Genomic DNA, 18,314 nt, shown 5'->3' on the forward strand with positions numbered 1-18,314 from the left:
AAAAAGGGGGGCGTAGCAAGGCGGCTTCACATAGACAGCCTGGGGCATACACAAATATTGGTAGACAAAAGATTATATAGAATTGCATAAAGATACCGTGCATGAATGTTAGCTAATTCTTGCAACCTGTTCAGCTAACCCATGAACAAAAAAAGCCAGTTGAAGTATGAATAGGTGTGACGCTATTACGCTCCCAGAACTCCTGAGTGGTACTGTGTCTCCCCTTCTCTTCTTCTTTTTTTCCTGTTGCTTTTTATTTGCTTTTGCTATTCCTCCCAGCAGAGAAAAAGACCGTGGAATTTTTTGAAGGTTGTGTCGACAAAACAGTGGCAGACGAAACCGGGCAAGTGCTGTGCGTACAACCAAACAAGACCAAATAGAGGAATCAAGTAAAAGAAACCACACAGGCATGGACAGGAAAGATTGCTCGCCTTAATCCTACACCTCCATACCCATGAAAAGCCACCTGCTACTGGTGACATCCCGGATCTCGGCCCACCGGTCGAGAGTGTCCATCTCGAAGCCGGCCCACGCCAGGCCCTTGGTCAGAGATTGCATCTCATCGGCCTCGATGGACCGATCAATGCAGATGACCAGCCTGGAGCAGCCGAGAGGGGTCTCAGCCAGCTCGATCAGGGCGACTAGGGCCTTCTTCAAGTCGCGACCGACCACACCCGCGTCGAAGAAAGTGAATAGGGACTTTTCGCCGGTGGTCAGGTCCTCGGCTACGAAGGCGAGGAAGCTAGCACCGCCCTGGTAGTCCCAAATTTCCATCCACGACGTCGCCTCAATGCCGGTGCCGGTACACGGCCCGTAGAGACTTGTCCTCTCGTTGTCGTCGGAGCAAGAAGAGTCGCAAGGCAGGGTCATGCACTGATGGACGTCGGAGCGGTGGTCGTCGCAGGTATAAGAACCGAAGTAGCCAGAGTCGACAGAAGCAACACTCCTCCCAGTGTCGGATGACTGGCTACGATCTCGACTCGATGATTGATGTTGATGATGATGTTGATAAACACCCGTCAGGCCGGAGCCATGAGTGGCCGCGTTCTCCTCACCGTGGAAAACGACCTTCATGGTCTCGCAAAAGAATCTCTCACATTCTTCCCTGATGCGAAGTGTTGCCCCCCCTCGACGGGTACGAGCATTGCCGGAGCCGTTGGCGTTTGTGTGATTGCGCTTGGGCTTGGGCTTGATGGCGAGCTCGTTGTCGGAGGTGAATGCCGCGAGGGGGGGACTGGACGGAGGGGATGGTAGTCCTGAGATAGGGACCTCAGGAATACCACTCGGCCCCTATCGAGAGAAACTTATGTCAGTTATGGTCTTGGAGAGCAGTAGGGCTCCGGGGGGGGGGGGGGGTTGTTCTTTTCCTTACCTGCAGCCAGGGTAGTGCAGTAGTGGAGGCCCTTCAGAGAGCCGGCGACATCGACGACGTAGCAGCTGGCGAGCACATTGGCCTGACGGGCAACGTCCTCGCCATAATTACTACTGGATGAATTGGAATTTAAGTTTTTCATGGGCGCCATTTCGTCTTGCCACCTTGGGGGATTTGTCGTCTACGGTGGGGAGAAGAAGATCGGACTGGTTGGAGGTTGAAAATCGAGGTCAAGTCGATTGGGCACAAATGCTAGGTAGAGGTAAAGTAGGTGTGTGTAGGTAGTGTACTTTGTTGAGGTTGGCAGGCTGGAGGCTGTAGGTCGGATGGTTGACAGACAGGAGTTGTTGTGTTGACTGACGAGGAATCAATTTCAGAGTGTGGCTGAGACAAGAGGCGAGAAGAGTAGAAATGGAACGACGAACGGATGAGGAACGGGGGTGGGGAGGTTGGGAGAATGGCAAATGTACCGGAGTACTGAATGGTTGCAAAGTGACTCGCCGCCAAGGTTGCAAGGTTGGACCGTGTAGCGCTGTCCTGTTCTGCGGGTCTCTGGGAAATTTCGACGCTTCGCTTCCAGAGTGCCCTGCAGTTGTGCACGTGGTGTGTAATGGAGTCCGTATTTGTGTATGCACCCGGGTTATAGCGGCAGTGCCAGGGTTTTAGTGCCCCTGCCAGCGCTATCGTCGCTTCACTCTCCCCATGCTTCCTCCCCATCCGGAAAAGAAGCCGCTGAACCAAGTGCCAACCACAAGCTCCACATCACAGAAGGTGCTGGATGAAGTTTGGACCCTGCATATTTCTAGAACAACTTCGTTCGACAATTTATTCGTGCTACCCTACCTACTCCTCTTGCTGTTGCTACTCTAATTGTCTCAGTTGATTAATCTGCATCAGCTCTCTTCTCCTTCTTTTCCTTCTCCTTCTCCTCATTCCTCCCCGCCTTCTCTTTCCTTCTCCAGTGGGGTTTGCGGAGGGAATCATTACAAGCCTGGCAAGCTTGGGTGGTGAGGTGGGTGGAAATAGGCGGCTTGGAGATTTGAGAATCTCCAAAGCAGACGTGTCCGACTCTAAATGGCTTCATTACACCATGTCGTTGTCAATCCGCTTCAATTTCTGTAGCAGATGTCGATCGATGACCAAACGCAGTAATGCCTGCGTCTGCATCTGCGCGGACAACACGTACTTACATGAACCACCTGATTGTACATGCATATTCTCCAACAATATGTGCGCTGGCAGGAATCTGCACTTGTGGAATTGTTGTCCATATCTAAGGAAAAGTCCCAACAAACCCTTCTGACGCACAGTCTGGTCTTGACGGGCAGTACCTAGTCAGATCATGCAAACTCCAGGCCTGCCTCCAGCTGTTGAACGTTGTGAAGCTTCATGGTGATGCAGGAGACCGACGGCAGATGCCTCATAACATATCTCTCAGCCTCCAAGGCTTGTACAAGTGGCGATTCATCTGTGGTGGGCTGTCATACCGTCTGTGGTGGCGCTCAACACAGGCCGGAACTGGTGATTCGACGGCTTCTTCTGGCCGCTCAGACTGGCCAGCACAACACATTGGATCAACAACACGTTGAGCGATGCGAGGACATACACAGTACATGATAAGCAAACTCTTCGCCATAAATGTCTCTGTCTCTTTTCGAGTTGCTTCAAGAAGAAAGAGAGGGAGAGTGGGAGAAAGACGTAGAGATCCGGGGCCCGGGGACAAGACACAGTGCCGCGTTTGACCCCCGACACCCGGCCGGTTGATCCGGAATGCGGATTACAGATTACCAATCGAGAGGAGCGCCCTCTCTAAACCAACAAGGGCCCTTCTCTTGCTCGTCACCGACTTCGTTGGCTGGAACCAATAAAGCTCTTCAATCCACCATTCTATTGCCTCGCCAAGGGGCAGTGCAGTTCCCATCCTGTATTATTTTGTTATTCATTGTAACATGTTCTGTACAATTCTTTTCCCTTGCGCCCTAGAACCCATGTCGCCTTCCGATCAACGAGACGCTGGACATATACAAATACACACAGACACACAGCGCAAGAGAGAGGTGGGGATCTTGGCCACGGTAAAGGACACTTTGATAATCAAAACCACTAGGTCAACGAAATGGCCAAGGAAGAGCAACTAAATACCAGCAGTCTCCCGAGACCTGGCAGCCATTTGACGAACAACTATACACCAAGCGAAGGTTCCACCGTGGCCGTTGCCTCTGAAGACTCACCGCTGCTGGGATCAAGGTCGACATCTCCAACTCTCCGCGATGTCTCACCAGGTGAATTCCATCGCTCACGTACTGGTGGTGCGGTTGGGGCTGGGACCGACGATGACGATGCAGTTCAGCATCACGTCACCCCGATAAGGGCTGTGTGCATCTGTCTCAGCATATGGATCCTCATGTTCATGCAGGCGTGTAACAGTGAGTCTCTCATGCATTGTACCCTCTAGTTGCAGATTTCTTGGTTTGGTAACATGCTCGCTGACCTGATGTAACATTTTGCAGTGTCTGGGATGACAATGGTCCAGGGCAACATTGCAGATGACCTCGAGGCTTACGACGGCGCGATGTGGTTCACTTCCGTCTACCTGATCGTCATGGCCTCGACCTCACCCCTGGCGAGTCGGCTGGCGACCATCTTCTCCCTGCGCCATATGATCTTGGCCACGGCATGTCTCTTCGCACTTGGCGCCATCGTCACATCTCGTGCCGAATCGTTTGCGATATTCCTGCTTGGGAGGACTCTGACTGGCATGGCTGGAGGCTGCATCATGACCCTGTCCCTCATCCTGGTCCTCCAGCTCACATCGAGGAGACGTAGGGGCTTATTTGTTGGCATGGTCAACGCTGGGTTCACAGTTGGCATCTCTGCAGGTGCTGTAGTGTTCGGTGCACTGCTGCCAGTACTCGGCTGGCGGGAGTTGTTCCTCGTACAGGCACCCGTTTCTCTGCTGGCTGGCTTTGGCGTCTATCTCAGCATTCCTGCGTCGACATCAGATGGCCTCTCTAAGGACAAGAGCACCCTGCAGAAGCTCAAGACCATCGACTACGGCGGGGCTCTTTGCCTGACAGCGACCATCGTGCTCTTCCTCTACGGCCTGTCTGGCACGATCCAACCCCTCCCGATGATACTGTCTATCCTGACGCTGGCTTTGTTTGTGTTCAACGAGTACAAGTTGGTGACCGACCCTCTCATCCCACTGAGCATCCTTCGGTCCCGGGGAGTGCTGCTCTCCTGCCTGGCCCAGCTGGGCCTCATGAGCGCACGCTGGACGGTGCTCTACTACGCGCCTATCTTCGTCCTCGCCGTCCGAGGTCTCCCCCCCACGATTGCAGGATCGGTCCTCATCCCAACCAATGTCGGTTTTGGTCTCGGCGGCCTTCTTGTCGGCTGGCTGCATGTGCGGCGCGCCGGTTCTTTCTATATACCTTGTCTCGTCTCCATCTTCCTGTTTGGCCTGGCCATCTTTGGCCTGTCGCTGCTGAGCAATGCCGTCTCGCCAGCATGGGCGTACGTGCTGGTCGTGTTCTGTAACGGTTTCTGCACGGGCGCTGCCCTGAATTATACTCTAGCACACATCCTGCACGTCTCGGCGCCTGGTACCCATTACATATCCACCGGCCTGCTGGCGACATTCCGTGGCTTTGCCGGCAGCTTTGGAACTTCGATCGGGGGCGGTGTGTTCACGAGGAAACTGAGAGAACAGCTGACCATCGGATACGCAAGGCTCGACGCCACAGACGGTCTCTCGCCGGCCCGCCTGCGATTCGTGACTCGGCTTGTGGGAAGCCCGAACTTCGTCTTCAGTGGTGCCCTTAGCGACGCAGAGCGGGACATTGCCATTCATGGGTATGAGGCGGCGCTGAAGGTGATGTACACATCTGCAGCCGTCTTGATCATCTTTGTCCTTGTGATCCAAGCCGGCACGGGGTGGACGGAGCTGGCGGACCAGGAAGACGAGGAGGAGATTCAGGAGGAGTTTGCCGAACACGACGGACGCATGGAGGCGTAGGTCACGTTTGCAATGTACTCTATGTTGGCGTATGTACGAATTTACTCTACGAAGGTATTGCTTTACAGATATGACTATTCGAGAATAGTTGGGTGGTTCAGAGAAAAGAAAAATAACATCATGTATAGAACATAACAGGTAGAGAAGTCACTTTACCGATCTTTCACAGGACATATAGACACCCACCCGTACTCAGTTGCGAGACACGCTTGATAGCAAAAACATAAGCACACTTACACACTCACACACAAACATATGGACCCATATGCCTTGCAGGTCTCTCTGTCTCTCTCTCTCCCTCTCACAAACACACATATTGTACAGTATAAAAATGTTGCTGAGTGCAGATGACATAATTAGTGTCACGCCCCGTTGCTGTATGTACTGTAACGGAAGAAGGCGCGTCCCTGAACAAGACTTAGTCAGCAGGTGCCTCACAGCTGCAGCTACACTAGCTGCGGGTAGCACATGCCAGAGATCCATGTCAAAAGTACCAATGTACACTTCCAGGTATCAACGAATTACCACATGGTCACTGTTTTTCGTCGTCTCTTCCTCTCTTTCCCTTGATTCAACATCTTACGCCAGCACACCGCAACCAGTCCACCACGACGACAATTCCTCAGGCTCTCCTCTCTCTCTCTCTCTCTCTCTCTCTCTCTCTCTCTCTCTCTCTCTCTCTCTCTCTCTCTCTCTCTCTCTCTCTCTCTCTCCCCCTCCCCGTCCCTGCCTGACTTTTTCTCTGGCCTGAGAGGGTTGGGTGTGTACATTCTTGCCAATGTAGTAGGGTTTCCTCCCGCCTAGACCTCTTGATAAGATGTCGCAGTGGCTCTCGTTGATGGGTTGGACCATCCTTCCTGATGTAAGTCGCGTATCCTTCCTTCTTACTAGGCCAAAGAGAGCCTCTTGCTTTTGCCTTGGTGTTCTGATATAAGCTTCACCACCTCTAGATGGCCACCCGCTTCCTCCAGAATCTCTACTACAATGTCACCATCCGCGCCGGCTCCCCTCGTCCACAACCAGGCCAGCAACGCTGGGCCGAGCACTACAGGCGCACCTACATCGTCGTCATCTGCGCGTATCTGCTCTTCACCATCTACGAGGCCGACTGGGAGCTCCAGCGGCCCGCCAACAGGGACTTCTACTCGGTTTTGGGCGTACCTCCGGATGCCGGCCTGAAGGATATCAAGAGGCGCTACCGCCAGCTCTCGGCGGCCATGCACCCAGACAAGGCGTCGCTGGGTCCTACAGCCTTTGACGCTGACCTGTACGTGCGGGTACAGCTCGCCCACGAGACCCTCTCCGATGAGGTCAAGCGTTTTGCTTACGACCGCTTTGGGCCGGACATGACGGGCTGGACGAGGTGCACCGTGGTGCGCGACTACGTGATGACGGGGGCGACCGGGCTGGTGGGATACTATGGCGTGGGTGCCGTGTTTCTGTACGTCCTCCCCATGCTGGGCTATTTCAGCGACGGGGTCTATTGGCGGTACCTCGCCTTCGCGGCCCTGCTCACCTTTGAGGTGCGTACCATCACCAGCCCGAACCATCCTTGGCTCCTCGAGGGCCTGGTCAATCCTTTCCTGGTCCGGATCGTCAACCCTGTCGTGTCCTTCTGGAGCCCAGGTGCCGCCCACCCGCCATACCTGCCCTTTCAGGCCGTCGCCATGGCTCGCAAGCTCAGCGTCACACTGTCCATCGCGCTGAACCAGATCCTGCCCCGCCTGACGGCCGACACGCGGGGCGGGCGCCTGCAGCTGAGGAAGAGCAGGGGGGACGACGAGCTCTCCAGTGCGAGGCAGAGCCTGGACGAGCTTGACAAGGCGGTCGTAGCGGCGAACGAGGAGGCGGAACGCTTAGTGAAGACGGAGGCGGCGCCGTTCATGGGCGACCCACAGCTTTGGATGACGCTGCGCGATAAAATCAAGAGGTGGCTGGTTGACAACACGGTGCGAAACGACCCATTGACGAAGGCAGCCATCCACGAGAGGATCAAGAGACGGAGACAGGACGCACCCGCCGGCGCGCAGGGAAACGGCATGAGAATGAGGCAGAAACCGGCTGGGATGGCGAACGGCAATGCCTCGGCTCGGTAGAGTCGTGCTCTTCATCTTTTGCACCTTCTTCTCTTACTGTAATAAGGGCAGTAGTAGCTGCTGCTACATTAGTAGTAAGTAGATGCCAGAGCATGGGGAGCAATCTCAGCCCACCCCAACCCAGCCTTGTCTTCTCTTTTTTCTCCCATTGTGTATATACATATATATATGCCTCAAAGATTGTGGCCCATGCTATGCTGCCCTTGTGTACCATGCATGCACAACTGTACACGCTGATAAACTGCCATACCATTTACAATTACAGCCTCTGTCGGCCTCTCGTCTCGATAGGAATCAGGACCATACCCACAAACGCCGCGAAGATCAGTGCCGCGGCCAGGTAGATGGGCGTCGTGGTGCCGTCACCAGGGATGCTGGCCGCGAGCATGGGCGCGATGAGGCCTGTGATTCTGTTGAGAAAGCTCGCCACGCCGGTTCCTGCGCCTCGTACGGGGGCAGGGCTGTTACCATTTCAATAACACACCATATATAGTCAGCCCCCGCCGCCTTGGTCGGTCATTCAGGGAACAATAGAAGGAAGAAGGATAGGAGGAAAGGAGAAAAGGAAGGAAGAGAAACACTCACAAGATCTCTGGAGTAAATGCATATAGCACTCCATACATGATGTTCTGGCTAAACGCCTCGACACATGAAAAGACCAGCTGGGATGTTCCCGTCTTGCCGTAGCTGACGAATAGAAGCAGGAATCCCGCCGAGATCAAGGTCGAGAGGGCGAGCGTGCCCTTGCGGCCTAGGAATGGGGATGGGCTGTCTACTGCAAAGTAGGCCAGTACGCTGCCTGGTACGCCAACGACGCTCAGAATGGCGTAGTCACGGTAGGTCTCGGGTGAGATCTCTACTGCTGCTGGGTTTGTAGTAGCTGTAGCCTCTTTTGTGGAGGAAGAGGAGGATGTGTCTCCTTGGTGGTGAGAGAGGTACTGTGGGAGAAAAGCGTTGAACAGAGGGTATCCCATGCCGATCGTTGCCCAGCAGAACCAGACGAGGATGGTCGCGAGGCCTAACCTGCGGCTACTGAACAAGGGACGGAGGCGCGCGGCAGAAAACCCCTCGAGACGGGCCTTGAGCACGCCCCTGGCTGATCCTGAGGAGGACGATGATGACAGGCCTCGATAACCGTTGGCACCTGGCCCAGCAGACACCGTCTCATCGTCACCATTGTTGTTGTCGTCGTCGTCGTCCAGCACCACAGCATCGAGGATATCCTCCGTCAGCCAAGTCTTGGCCCTGTTCCTGTACGCAAGACCATGGACCACAGCAACAGCCTCAGGCTGGCGGCCGCGCGACAAGAGGTACTTGGGGCTCTCGAGCAGGCGAAAGACGAAAAATCGGAGGGCAAACATGGTCAAGGTAATGAGGCCGATGGACAGGACGAAGCGGCGCCAGCCCTGGTCGGCAGGCCAGCTGCCGATGAAAAACCAGGCCAGGATGGAGCTGGCGAGCTGGCCGACGGGCCACCAGACGCTGAGCAGGGTGAGCAGGCTGCTTGAGGCGTCCGGGAGAAACTCGAGAAAGAGGGCGCCGTCGACGGGGAGGTTGCCGCCGACGCCGAAACCGAGGAGGGACAGGAGGAAACACACGGCGGGCCAGGAGGGGGCGAGGGACACGAGGAGGCCGAAGACGGCGGTGATGAGGAGGGTGGCGTTGAAGGCGATGCGGCGGCCCAGGATGTCAGACCCGAGGCCCCAGGTGAAGGCGCCCAGGCAGAGGCCGAGATAAACCCATGATGTTGTGTAGCGGACCTGCTTCTCGGAGACGGAGAACTCGGCCGAGAGGGAGGGGAGGATGAGAGAGACGCCCTGGAGGGTGAGGGGTGTTTGGTCAGTGGTTGATGAGGATGAGGAAGAGGAAACGAGGGAAAGAGGAGGAAAAGGAGGAAGGAGGGCCCATTTTGGAAGACCTGTTCTCCCATCCCCCCTCTGCATCTTTTACTTACTTGCATCCAGAGGCTGAGGCACGTTCTGGTTAGCCCAAAGTACAAATGAAAAAGATGAAAAACAGCCGTCAAGAAGGAAGACAAAAGGCATACTTGTCTGCAAACCATCCAAATCCACACAATACAAACAGCTGCCAGTTATATCTCCCCATCCCGATATCCTGAACAGCCTTGTTGATGATCATCGACTTCACTACTCAAACACGTCAGTAGTTTAATTCATACGTACAGACTCTGAGTTCCAAGAAACATCTGAACCAAAGGGACAGCTGAAATGGACTGCACAACAGCAGACTTACTCTCATATGCTGACCTTATTCCCCCTCCCGTCCGCTTCATTTCCCTCCTCACTTCCCTCCTCAAACCCTCGATGCTATACTCTGCCGCGCTCATCTCCAGCATAGCTGCACCCTCATCCCGTCTTCCTCCTCCTCTTCCTCTTCCAACACCACTACCAGCACTACCAACACGCCTGTCCTTAGCATCCTCCTCCTCCTCCTCGTCATCACCCCCCTCGACTTCCTCACGGCCCGCCACCTCCTCGTACTCTACCTGCCCGCACCTCGCAGAGTGGCTGTGCAGATGGGCCCGGTCGAGAGGGATCAGCACGCCTGTGTAGTCGGCCGTCGACTCGGGTCTTGACATGCGCCATCTCCATGCTGTGATCCGGCCAGACATGACCTCCTTGCTCTTTTCGCTGAGCAAGAAATTTACAGATAGGGGAAGAAAAGACAGGCAAAAACAAAACGAAATAACAAGATCAACCCCTCCCCTCAGTCGTCTTTCGTTTCTCTGTCTCTCTCTCTCTCTCCCTCTCTGCCCTTCTTTTCTGTGGCGCCTGCTGCTGGTGTCGTTATTTCGAGGGCGAGCGATAATTCGAAAGGTTCTTGTCTGGCCTGGTCTGATCTGAAGACCCAAGAAAAGACAAGAGAGGCGTTCAAACACGAAGGATGACGAGGAGGGTGATGAGACGACAACGATGGCAGCGAACACGACGTAAGACCAGATGGACCAGATGGACCAGAGATGTTGAAGATGTAAGTGAAATTAACAGAACCCCATCCTCTTCTCAAACCACGCGCACACGGTTAGATCAATGTATCAAAAGGAGAAGACGAAGAAGATGAAGAAAGACGAGGACGCAGGGTTGCGTTATGAGTACCTGGATGCAGTGAGACACAGTGGTTTACAGCTCTCGGCTTGTCTTGCTCGGCTGGTCCGGCGTCTTGGGGGGGGGGGGGTGCCGTTCCCGTGCTGCAGAAGGGGAGTGAGTGAGAGTAGCCCCTGTAAGCTACCGCCGTCGGATGTCGGGGTACAAAACTATGGTACTAATCATTTTACCTTCCACCCCTGTTCTGGTGGCACTCTGTGCTCTGCTGCTGCTACTTTTGGCTGACAAAGAAAGAATATATACCAAAGTAATTATAAACTTGTAGCCAGTTTCTGATGGAGAGGGATAAGAAGTCGGACACAATTATTCGACATTCCTTTTCCTTCTTCTTTTCGTACTGCATATGAGAGATCAAGATAACATAGAGAGAAAACAAATGCTGCGCAGTTCTGTCGCACACATGCACAGTGACACATGTGCATGTGCCCAAAGCATGTGGCCTTCACCAGGTTTGGAGTATCAGGTCACTTTCATTCTTTTGGACCGACATACTTTTTGGTGTGTCATTAAGCAACTTCTGTATGCCCACTGCAGGTGGTCTCAGCTTGTGACCAGCCATATCGTCTCATCGCAGGTGACTGACTGACCGATTGACGGACTGCTTTTGGAATACATGAAGGGGAAAGTGTGCGTGCTCGCTTGTGTGGATCCAAACTCCAATCTTGCATGTCAGTCAGTGCAAATCAATCTGAATCAAGATGTCGATTCATCAGCCCCTTGTAAGCCCTTATTAGTTAGGGAAAAGTATGGGGAATGCATGAGCTGTCCTCATCAATCCCCTTTGATCCTGCCTGTCTGGTGACGCCAAAGCATGCCTCCTTCAAAAACATCCCCCCCCCCCGGAAACGCCCAAGACTACATTTGTAATTTAGGTACTGAGTAGTCACCCGTGAAGAAACCACCTTGAATCCGCTTCTGTAGATCCCCTCCCCAAGACCGTTAAAGGGTTTGTGTAAGCAAGAAAAGAAGAAGAAAACCATCCTTGAATGCCTGCGATATTCCTTCCAGCCTGATTTCCATTGATGATCCTGACCATGCTCTGTAGTGCGGTCCAGCCCTCCCTCCAAACGAGATTGCAAAGAGGGCCAAAACCCACGGCACCGTAACCAAACACAAAACGCCGATATCCAGTTCCGCAATGCTCAGGCATTTCCATCATCATTTCATGATCCCATGATTCCCGCCAGATGTATTTTTTGTTTTGTATCTTCCTCTCCCCTTCCTCTTTGGTCTCTATTCTCTGGTCACAATTCGTGAGACTCATTCGCTAGAGAAGGACCGCCTCACCATCGTCCTCCACGTCCTCCTCGTCGCTAAGCTCCACGTCAGCCGCCATGGCTTCGGCGCGACGCTGGACCTCCGCGAGGCCCGACAACTCCGCAACATAATCCTTGTCCTCGAGGGCTTTCCGGAGGAACGCATAGCCGTCCTTCTTGTAGGCGTCGACGATGGTCTTGCTGCATGCGCTGCAGTTGGGATACGACTCGCCGCGGATGATCATGTTCTGGAAGGTGGAGAGGAACCCACGAATCTGGTGGGGGACGAGGCCAAGTGCATGGTTGGGCGGGTCGCGCTCATACGAAACGGTGTCGCCGCCGCTGGGGACAGGAGCCTTGGCGTGGTGGCCGTCGGGATGTTGCAAGATGCTCGCCAGCAGCTCGACAAGGAGTGCTGACGCGATCGCTGCGCCGCCAGGACGGGTGACCGTGCATTGCTGGTCGAGGGTGAGATCTTTCTGGGACTGTAGCAAGAATTTGTGTCAGCAAAAAAGAGGAGGTTGTTTGGTATTCGTTGTAAGACAATGATGATTGAATACATATGCTGCGCGGCGGAACTTACATCAGTAGCCACAACTACATCGTTGCAGAAGTAGCACCCTAGAGTCTTCTCACTGCCATCCTTGGGCGCGGCACCATGTCGCATCACGACGTACGTGTCAAAGCCCAGCGCAGCATTCATGACGATCTTGCCCGCAGCCTTGCCCATTACTGTTGGCAGCCACCGTGACTCACGACTGTCCATCAGCAAAAAGATGACGTCGTGGGACTCGACGAGCTGTCGGAGCTTGGTGAAGTCGGCCTTGGTCCTGGCCTCGTCCGCAATAGGATGTCCCAGCATGGGAACCGAGAGCACATGGCCCTCGCTTTCCACACTGGGGTTGATCTCCCGTAACGCCTCGGCCGCCTTGGTCGCCTTGGGAGCGCCTCCATTGAGGGCGTCGTTGAAGTCGAAGAGGGGCTGCCGCACAGGGTTCGAGAACGAGACGGAGCCGTTGTCGACAAAGGTGATCTTGCGAACGCCCCAGCCCATGAGGTTGCGCGACACGTAGCTGCCCAGGGTGCCCGCGCCCAAAAGCAGACACGAGGTATTCCTGATGGTGTCTAGGTCCAGGCCGGGAGATATCCGCCACTTCATAAGCTTGAGATTCAGGTCCACGGCCTGGTCCGCCAGCTTTTTGGGGTCCATATAGTCGCCGAGGCTCGCCTGGCGCGCCTGCAGCTTTCCGATCGCGTTCCGCTCCCAGCCCGTGACCTTGGGCATCGTGCTCGTCTCCATCTCCGGCACGCTGTCCATAGCAAGTGGCAGGATGATGCTGCGAGCCTCGTGGCGCCGAGCCTGGGTGTCGCGGAAACAGAGGATGTTGACCTTGCTCAGGTGGAAGCGCTGGCGGACAAGGACTAGCAGGTTGCGCAGGGGCCAGGAGGGGTGCTCGGCATAATTGGAAGGGTCAACGAAAGAGACGAAGCGGTCCTCCTCGGGGACGCCATCGAAGAAGCCGTTCTCGAACTCTCGTAGGGAGGCGATGACCCACCTGAATCCGAGCTCCTCGGCGGCAGAGTCGAACGAGTTCTTAGACCGTGTGTCCTCGCCGCCGCGGACTTTTTTGGCCAGGAAGAAGCCATATTCCCTGTTGTCGACGCTGTAGCGCCAGGTCCCCACCTGATCGACCAGCGCGGTGCTCTCGGCGGACGTGAGCCTGCCTATGTCCGCGGTGCGCTTCCACTGGGGGTCCGAATGCAGGGCGGGGAAGGCGAACCAGTACGTGAAGCGGTATTTCTTTAGGTCGGCAAACGACAGGATAGTGTGGGAAGCGAGGAGGGAGGGGACGGAGTAGATGGTGCCGTCCTTGATCGCGTCCCAGATCTGCCGGCCGGCGGTCTGGAGCATGGCAGCCTTGTCGGTCTGCTTGAAGTCTTCGATCGTGTTCACGTTCTTGATGGTACCGTCCGCGCGACATTGGTTGAGACCGACCCTGTCGCAACATCTTGGTGTTAGGAAATCCTGTAGAAGCAGACGAAAGCTCTCCTTTCTTTCTACCTGCATGCCGAGAGAAAGACAGCAGACAACTGCATCCGTGAGCGACTTACGAGTTATTGGTAAGCGAGTTACCGAGGATCTGCATACGAGTGCTCTCGTCGGGGGTTGCAGCCGGGTTGGACTCATAAGTGCCGAGGACGAAGCGCGCAGAGTCGTCGAGCTTGGCGTGGTCAAGCTTGGACGAGAAGAGTGCCGAGTAAAACGGCAGCTCTATCTGCGACGAAAACGCCGCGAATTTAAGCTCTGCCATGGTGGTGCTGGTGTCGCGATCGGTGCCTGTCACAGGCTCTTTGAGGTTGCACAGCTGGGGTTTCTCTCCAGTTTGGATGGTACTTGTTCGTTTTCTTCTCCTCTCGTTTGGAGCCGCACTTTCCACTCTTGTATGAAGGGGGAAATAAGGAAAATATCAGAAGATCACAAAATCAAGGAGAGGATGAAGGAGGAGGAGTCAAGAGAAGGCGTCGTGAGGTTGTCAGGTGGCTGATGTCGGTCGCAAGGTGAGGGGGACCCTGAGCAAACAAGCCCCACTACACCTTGGGCAGGAGGGGTGTGGGACGAGGGGCAGTGGATGATGCAATGAGCAATGAGTGTGCAACGTACTGTACGCCCAGAAAGAGAGGCAATGGTGGACAACGTCACCAACCTTGAGGAGAAGAGGGGTGAAGAAGAAGAGGATGAGGGGAAAAATGGTCTCAGGGTCGAGTCATCAGTTCATCAGTGCACAATGATACTGGTCACGAGGAGGAAATAATTAGAGTGCAGGCAGCGAAGCAGGTAAGTTGGTGAGCTGCTTGGTGATGGGTGTCGAAGAAGAAAGAAGCTCCGAGGTGGTCCAGCAAACAGGTCACAGGGATGTTCTGGGGAGTGGGGGTCCATGAGGGGTTGGAGCGGCAAGGTACATAGCACTGTGGTTGCAGGCACATACCCCTGTGACTTGGTGGAAGAGGTGCTGTAATACTATGGTACGTACGGTGTCACGTTGAATGCTTAGAGGCTAGAAGGATTGACAGCAAGGAAGCTCCCGCACCGTCTCCTTTCTTAGGGCTGCAGCACCTGTACCAACAGGACCCCTGCTCCAACCCCCAAGAACGCGTGAAGCGCGTATCCTACAGCAGCGCGCCTCTAGACTTTCTAGCTTGTGAACCTCTCTGTATTTCATTGAGTTGCCTCAAGGGTTTCTCCTGTTAATGAGCCATTCCCCCACACGAAACCTAACCCACTGCACACACAAGTCAGACACAAATTGTCTCACCCCAACCAACAAGATGCTTATTGGAATTTGTGGCAGTGAGTGTTGAGCAGTCTTTTCTCTTTCCTCCACATACACAAGTTCCTAATCAGCTCCTCTTAGGCATATGTTCTGGCAAGAACACTGTGGCCCAGTACTTGGTGGAACATCATGGCTTCACTCATGTCTTTGTCAAACCCCAACAAGGCGCGTTGGTCACAAATAGCAGCACCCCTTCCCAGGAGCCAGCAACAGCACCAGTAACTGCAGACACAGAGGAGTCAAATACACATCACAAACGGAGCTCATCATCCTCTACATCCCTCATCTTCTCCTCTCCAGATGACCTCCTGGAACACGTAACTCAGCACTGGCGGGCCCGCTGGGTCGTCACGGATGTGCTGTCCAAGGACATCCTCGACGCCTACTCGAAGCGGCCCTTCTTCCTGCTCATCTCTGTCGACGCGCCTCTCCTCGTGCGGTGGAAACGCTACCAGCAGCGTCACCTCGAGACGCAGCAGTCGCTGGCATCCTCCGGCGATAAGGCACAGCCCACCACCAGCACCAGCATCTTCACCAGCACATCATCATCAGACAGGTCGCCACCGCCTGCCCAGACACTCGAGGCCTTCGCCGCCCTCTCAGACGCACAGCTCTACCACCCGCTGACAGGCCAAGCAACACACATCTCCAGCGCGCCCGTCCGCCTCCTCAACACGTCGCGCGCCCTGGCCTCTCTCTACGTCAACCTAGGCAAGCTGGACCTCCTCAGCCCCGAGCGCCTCCGCCCGTCCTGGGACAGCTACTTCATGTCCCTCGCCACGCTCGCCTCGCACCGCTCCAACTGCATGAAGCGCCGCGTCGGCTGCGTCGTCGTCAGCCACAACCGCCGCGTTATCTCCACCGGCTACAACGGCACCCCGCGCGGCATCCGCAACTGCAGCGAGGGCGGCTGTCCGCGCTGCAATTCGGGCCAGGGCTCGGGCCACGGCCTGGCCACTTGTCTGTGTATTCATGCCGAGGAGAACGCCCTGCTCGAGGCCGGCCGGGACCGCCTGCGCGAGGGCGCCGTGCTGTACTGCGATACGTGCCCGTGTCTTACCTGCAGTATCAAGATTGCGCAGGTCGGCGTCAGCGAGGTCGTGTATGCCCAGGGGTACAGTATGGATGGAGAGACGGCCGCCGTGTTTAGAGAGGCCGGCGTGAGGTTGAGACAGTTTGTACCGGTGAGTTGTGTTGCCTTCATATTTCATTTATCTGTTCTTTCTCTTTTTACTCCCACTCTAGCTCCTCTACTCTGCAGACCAAATGCTGACAGCAGGCAAACAGCCTGCAAATGGTCTCATCCATCTTGAAAAGATGGAATTGAACATCTAAGCCGCAAGGGCAGTGGTGGGTTAGGCAGCCGAGATAGTCCACGGTGTGTTGTGTTCAATGCGCCATGACCGCATCAGCACATAATGAGGGGCTTCATCGAAAATGCACAAGCTGCTTGGTAGGTGTAACGTGGGAGGCTTGTCTGTGTGTATGTCGTATGGAGAAGGCAAGGTTGGGAAGGCGGTCAAACACAGGATTGTGTGGATTACGCAACACACACACACACACACACACACACGAGATACTGCGACACCAAGCAAGAAACCATCCAATATCATCCGTCTCTGGTCTTTAAAACGACTGTGATTAGACTGTTGTATCTTTGTTGATTGAAAGTCAGACGAATAGCTGGCTGCTGAAACGCAGGGCAGCTTGAAGTATGTGCGAAATTGCCAACACAGGCTCAGTGGCATGGGAGGAGCATCATGACTTCGTCGCCGTCCTCCCCGTCCCCCTTTACCCGCCCCCTTCCTCTCAAGAAATAATCATTACTGCCATAATAAGGTCTTCCGTTTTCGTTCAGCCGTACGTCCGCCCTCCCCCGTGCCTCACCAGATTAGGTGGCGCATATGTTCCATATCTTGCCCCGGGCTCCTGTCCAGGCGGACCAGTAGCTGCAGGCCACAGCTGCCGCTCGCGCGTACTCTTCTCGTCAATTCCTCCCCCACGTCGGGCTCCCCATCTATTGAGCCTGCTTCCGTTGACGCATGGCAGTGATCTTTTTGCTGATGAAGAGGCCGATAATGCCGACGGCGACAACGAAGACGATGCAGAAGACGACGACAACACCAGCCTCCTTCTGGGCCCAGTTCTGGCGCTTGGCAATGGTGGAGACGGCCTCGCGGGCGACCAGAGCGTTGATGGCAGGCATTGTTGCGGGATTTTCTGAATGGACAAGAATGGATCCTAGAAAACGTCACTCATTGTTAGCCACACGTCATCTTTGTATCCTCTTCGAGGGTGAGGTGCTGCAGGTGAAATAGAAGACTTGAAGATCCGTAACGAATCAATCACACGACGAAGCAATTGGCCTCGCCGGTCACGCCAATTGGCTCGCGCAGAGTTTGGTTTTCCACCAGGACCGCTCACGGTCGCAGCAAAACGATGGTTCAATAACAGTGACGATGGCTCTTTTTTTGTTTTCTCATTGCCGTCTTTTTTCTTCTTCATGGCTTTTCTCTTTTTGTCTTGGGTCACTGCGCCGCTCCCGTCCAAAGCCGCAGCTTGGCACCCGTCATGTGTGGGTTGCTGGGGCTGCCGCGGCTGGGGCCAAGAGCTCTACCCTACAGCTGCAGCTTGTTGACACAGCCGCTGCGGCAAGGTTCCAGTGGTGGTGCGCGCGCGACGGCGCTCATAAAGGCCAATTGCTGCTCTCTGGGATAGATGGATGTGTTGAGAGGGGAAAGGGAAGGAGATGCAGCGAAGGTGCAACAGACGAAGGAGAGAGGGTTCGTCTCTGATGGTGTGAAGATTTGTGTCGTACCTTGTAGAGGGAATTTGTTTACGGATTCGGCGGCGTGAAATGAATCTGATCGCGGCGTTGGGTGGGTTGGGGGGCTGCGAATGGGTGAACAGCACACGACAATTTGACAAGAAGGTCTGAGAGGCGGAAGATGTCCAAAGTTTCAAAGGTTGAAATCTATTCTTCGTCGAGAGAAAATTGTCTGTCACAAGGTCGAAGTGCGTTGAGGGGAAATCAGGAAGGAGAGAGAGGGAAGGAAAGAAAAGAAAAAAGAGGAAAAAAGAGCAGACTCGAAAGGCACGCTGGGCGCTGGCAGCA

The 18,314-nt window shown here is 54.8% G+C and overlaps 7 protein-coding genes across 7 annotated transcripts; 3 read left to right on the top strand and 4 right to left on the bottom strand.

The window, feature by feature from the left end:
• Positions 1–57: 57 nt before the first annotated feature.
• Positions 58–1,732, bottom strand: M406DRAFT_357639 (uncharacterized protein). The gene is made up of 2 exons (XM_040923732.1): positions 1,373–1,732; positions 58–1,290 (listed from the first exon to the last, which is right to left on the bottom strand). Exon 2 carries the CDS (start codon positions 1,072–1,074, stop codon positions 439–441), a length of 636 nt encoding a protein of 211 aa, XP_040773917.1. The 5' UTR covers positions 1,075–1,290; positions 1,373–1,732; the 3' UTR covers positions 58–438.
• A 1,756-nt stretch (positions 1,733–3,488) lies between these two features.
• On the top strand, positions 3,489–5,390 carry M406DRAFT_264798 (MFS general substrate transporter; the record flags this gene model as incomplete). The annotated part of the gene is made up of 2 exons (XM_040917696.1): positions 3,489–3,798; positions 3,883–5,390. 2 exons carry the CDS (start codon positions 3,489–3,491, stop codon positions 5,388–5,390), a joined length of 1,818 nt encoding a protein of 605 aa, XP_040773918.1.
• An 817-nt stretch (positions 5,391–6,207) lies between these two features.
• M406DRAFT_45821 (uncharacterized protein) lies at positions 6,208–7,486 on the top strand (the record flags this gene model as incomplete). The annotated part of the gene is made up of 2 exons (XM_040924287.1): positions 6,208–6,252; positions 6,341–7,486. 2 exons carry the CDS (start codon positions 6,208–6,210, stop codon positions 7,484–7,486), a joined length of 1,191 nt encoding a protein of 396 aa, XP_040773919.1.
• Positions 7,487–7,560: 74 nt separating this feature from the next.
• On the bottom strand, positions 7,561–10,094 carry M406DRAFT_281124 (MFS general substrate transporter). Its single transcript, XM_040918429.1, has 7 exons — positions 9,978–10,094; positions 9,740–9,917; positions 9,534–9,633; positions 9,441–9,453; positions 8,661–9,303; positions 8,072–8,612; positions 7,561–7,947 (listed from the first exon to the last, which is right to left on the bottom strand). Exons 1-7 carry the CDS (start codon positions 10,083–10,085, stop codon positions 7,746–7,748), a joined length of 1,785 nt encoding a protein of 594 aa, XP_040773920.1. The 5' UTR covers positions 10,086–10,094; the 3' UTR covers positions 7,561–7,745.
• A 1,205-nt stretch (positions 10,095–11,299) lies between these two features.
• Positions 11,300–14,179, bottom strand: M406DRAFT_108084 (uncharacterized protein; the record flags this gene model as incomplete). Its single annotated transcript, XM_040915283.1, has 3 exons — positions 11,300–12,352; positions 12,451–13,864; positions 13,980–14,179. 3 exons carry the CDS (start codon positions 14,177–14,179, stop codon positions 11,879–11,881), a joined length of 2,088 nt encoding a protein of 695 aa, XP_040773921.1. The 3' UTR covers positions 11,300–11,878.
• Positions 14,180–15,194: 1,015 nt separating this feature from the next.
• Positions 15,195–16,534, top strand: M406DRAFT_264326 (uncharacterized protein; the record flags this gene model as incomplete). The annotated part of the gene is made up of 5 exons (XM_040917654.1): positions 15,195–15,216; positions 15,281–15,372; positions 15,439–15,677; positions 15,720–16,383; positions 16,487–16,534. The coding sequence occupies 5 exons, from the start codon at positions 15,195–15,197 to the stop codon at positions 16,532–16,534; spliced, it is 1,065 nt and encodes a 354-aa protein (XP_040773922.1).
• A 268-nt stretch (positions 16,535–16,802) lies between these two features.
• On the bottom strand, positions 16,803–18,215 carry M406DRAFT_357642 (uncharacterized protein). Its single transcript, XM_040923733.1, has 2 exons — positions 18,018–18,215; positions 16,803–17,440 (listed from the first exon to the last, which is right to left on the bottom strand). The coding sequence occupies exon 2, from the start codon at positions 17,403–17,405 to the stop codon at positions 17,217–17,219; it is 189 nt and encodes a 62-aa protein (XP_040773923.1). The 5' UTR covers positions 17,406–17,440; positions 18,018–18,215; the 3' UTR covers positions 16,803–17,216.
• Between the last annotated feature and the right edge of the window lie 99 nt (positions 18,216–18,314).

This window comes from Cryphonectria parasitica, assembly GCF_011745365.1.
Source record: "Cryphonectria parasitica EP155 unplaced genomic scaffold M406scaffold_7, whole genome shotgun sequence".
NCBI classification, from domain to species: Eukaryota; Fungi; Ascomycota; class Sordariomycetes; order Diaporthales; family Cryphonectriaceae; genus Cryphonectria; species Cryphonectria parasitica.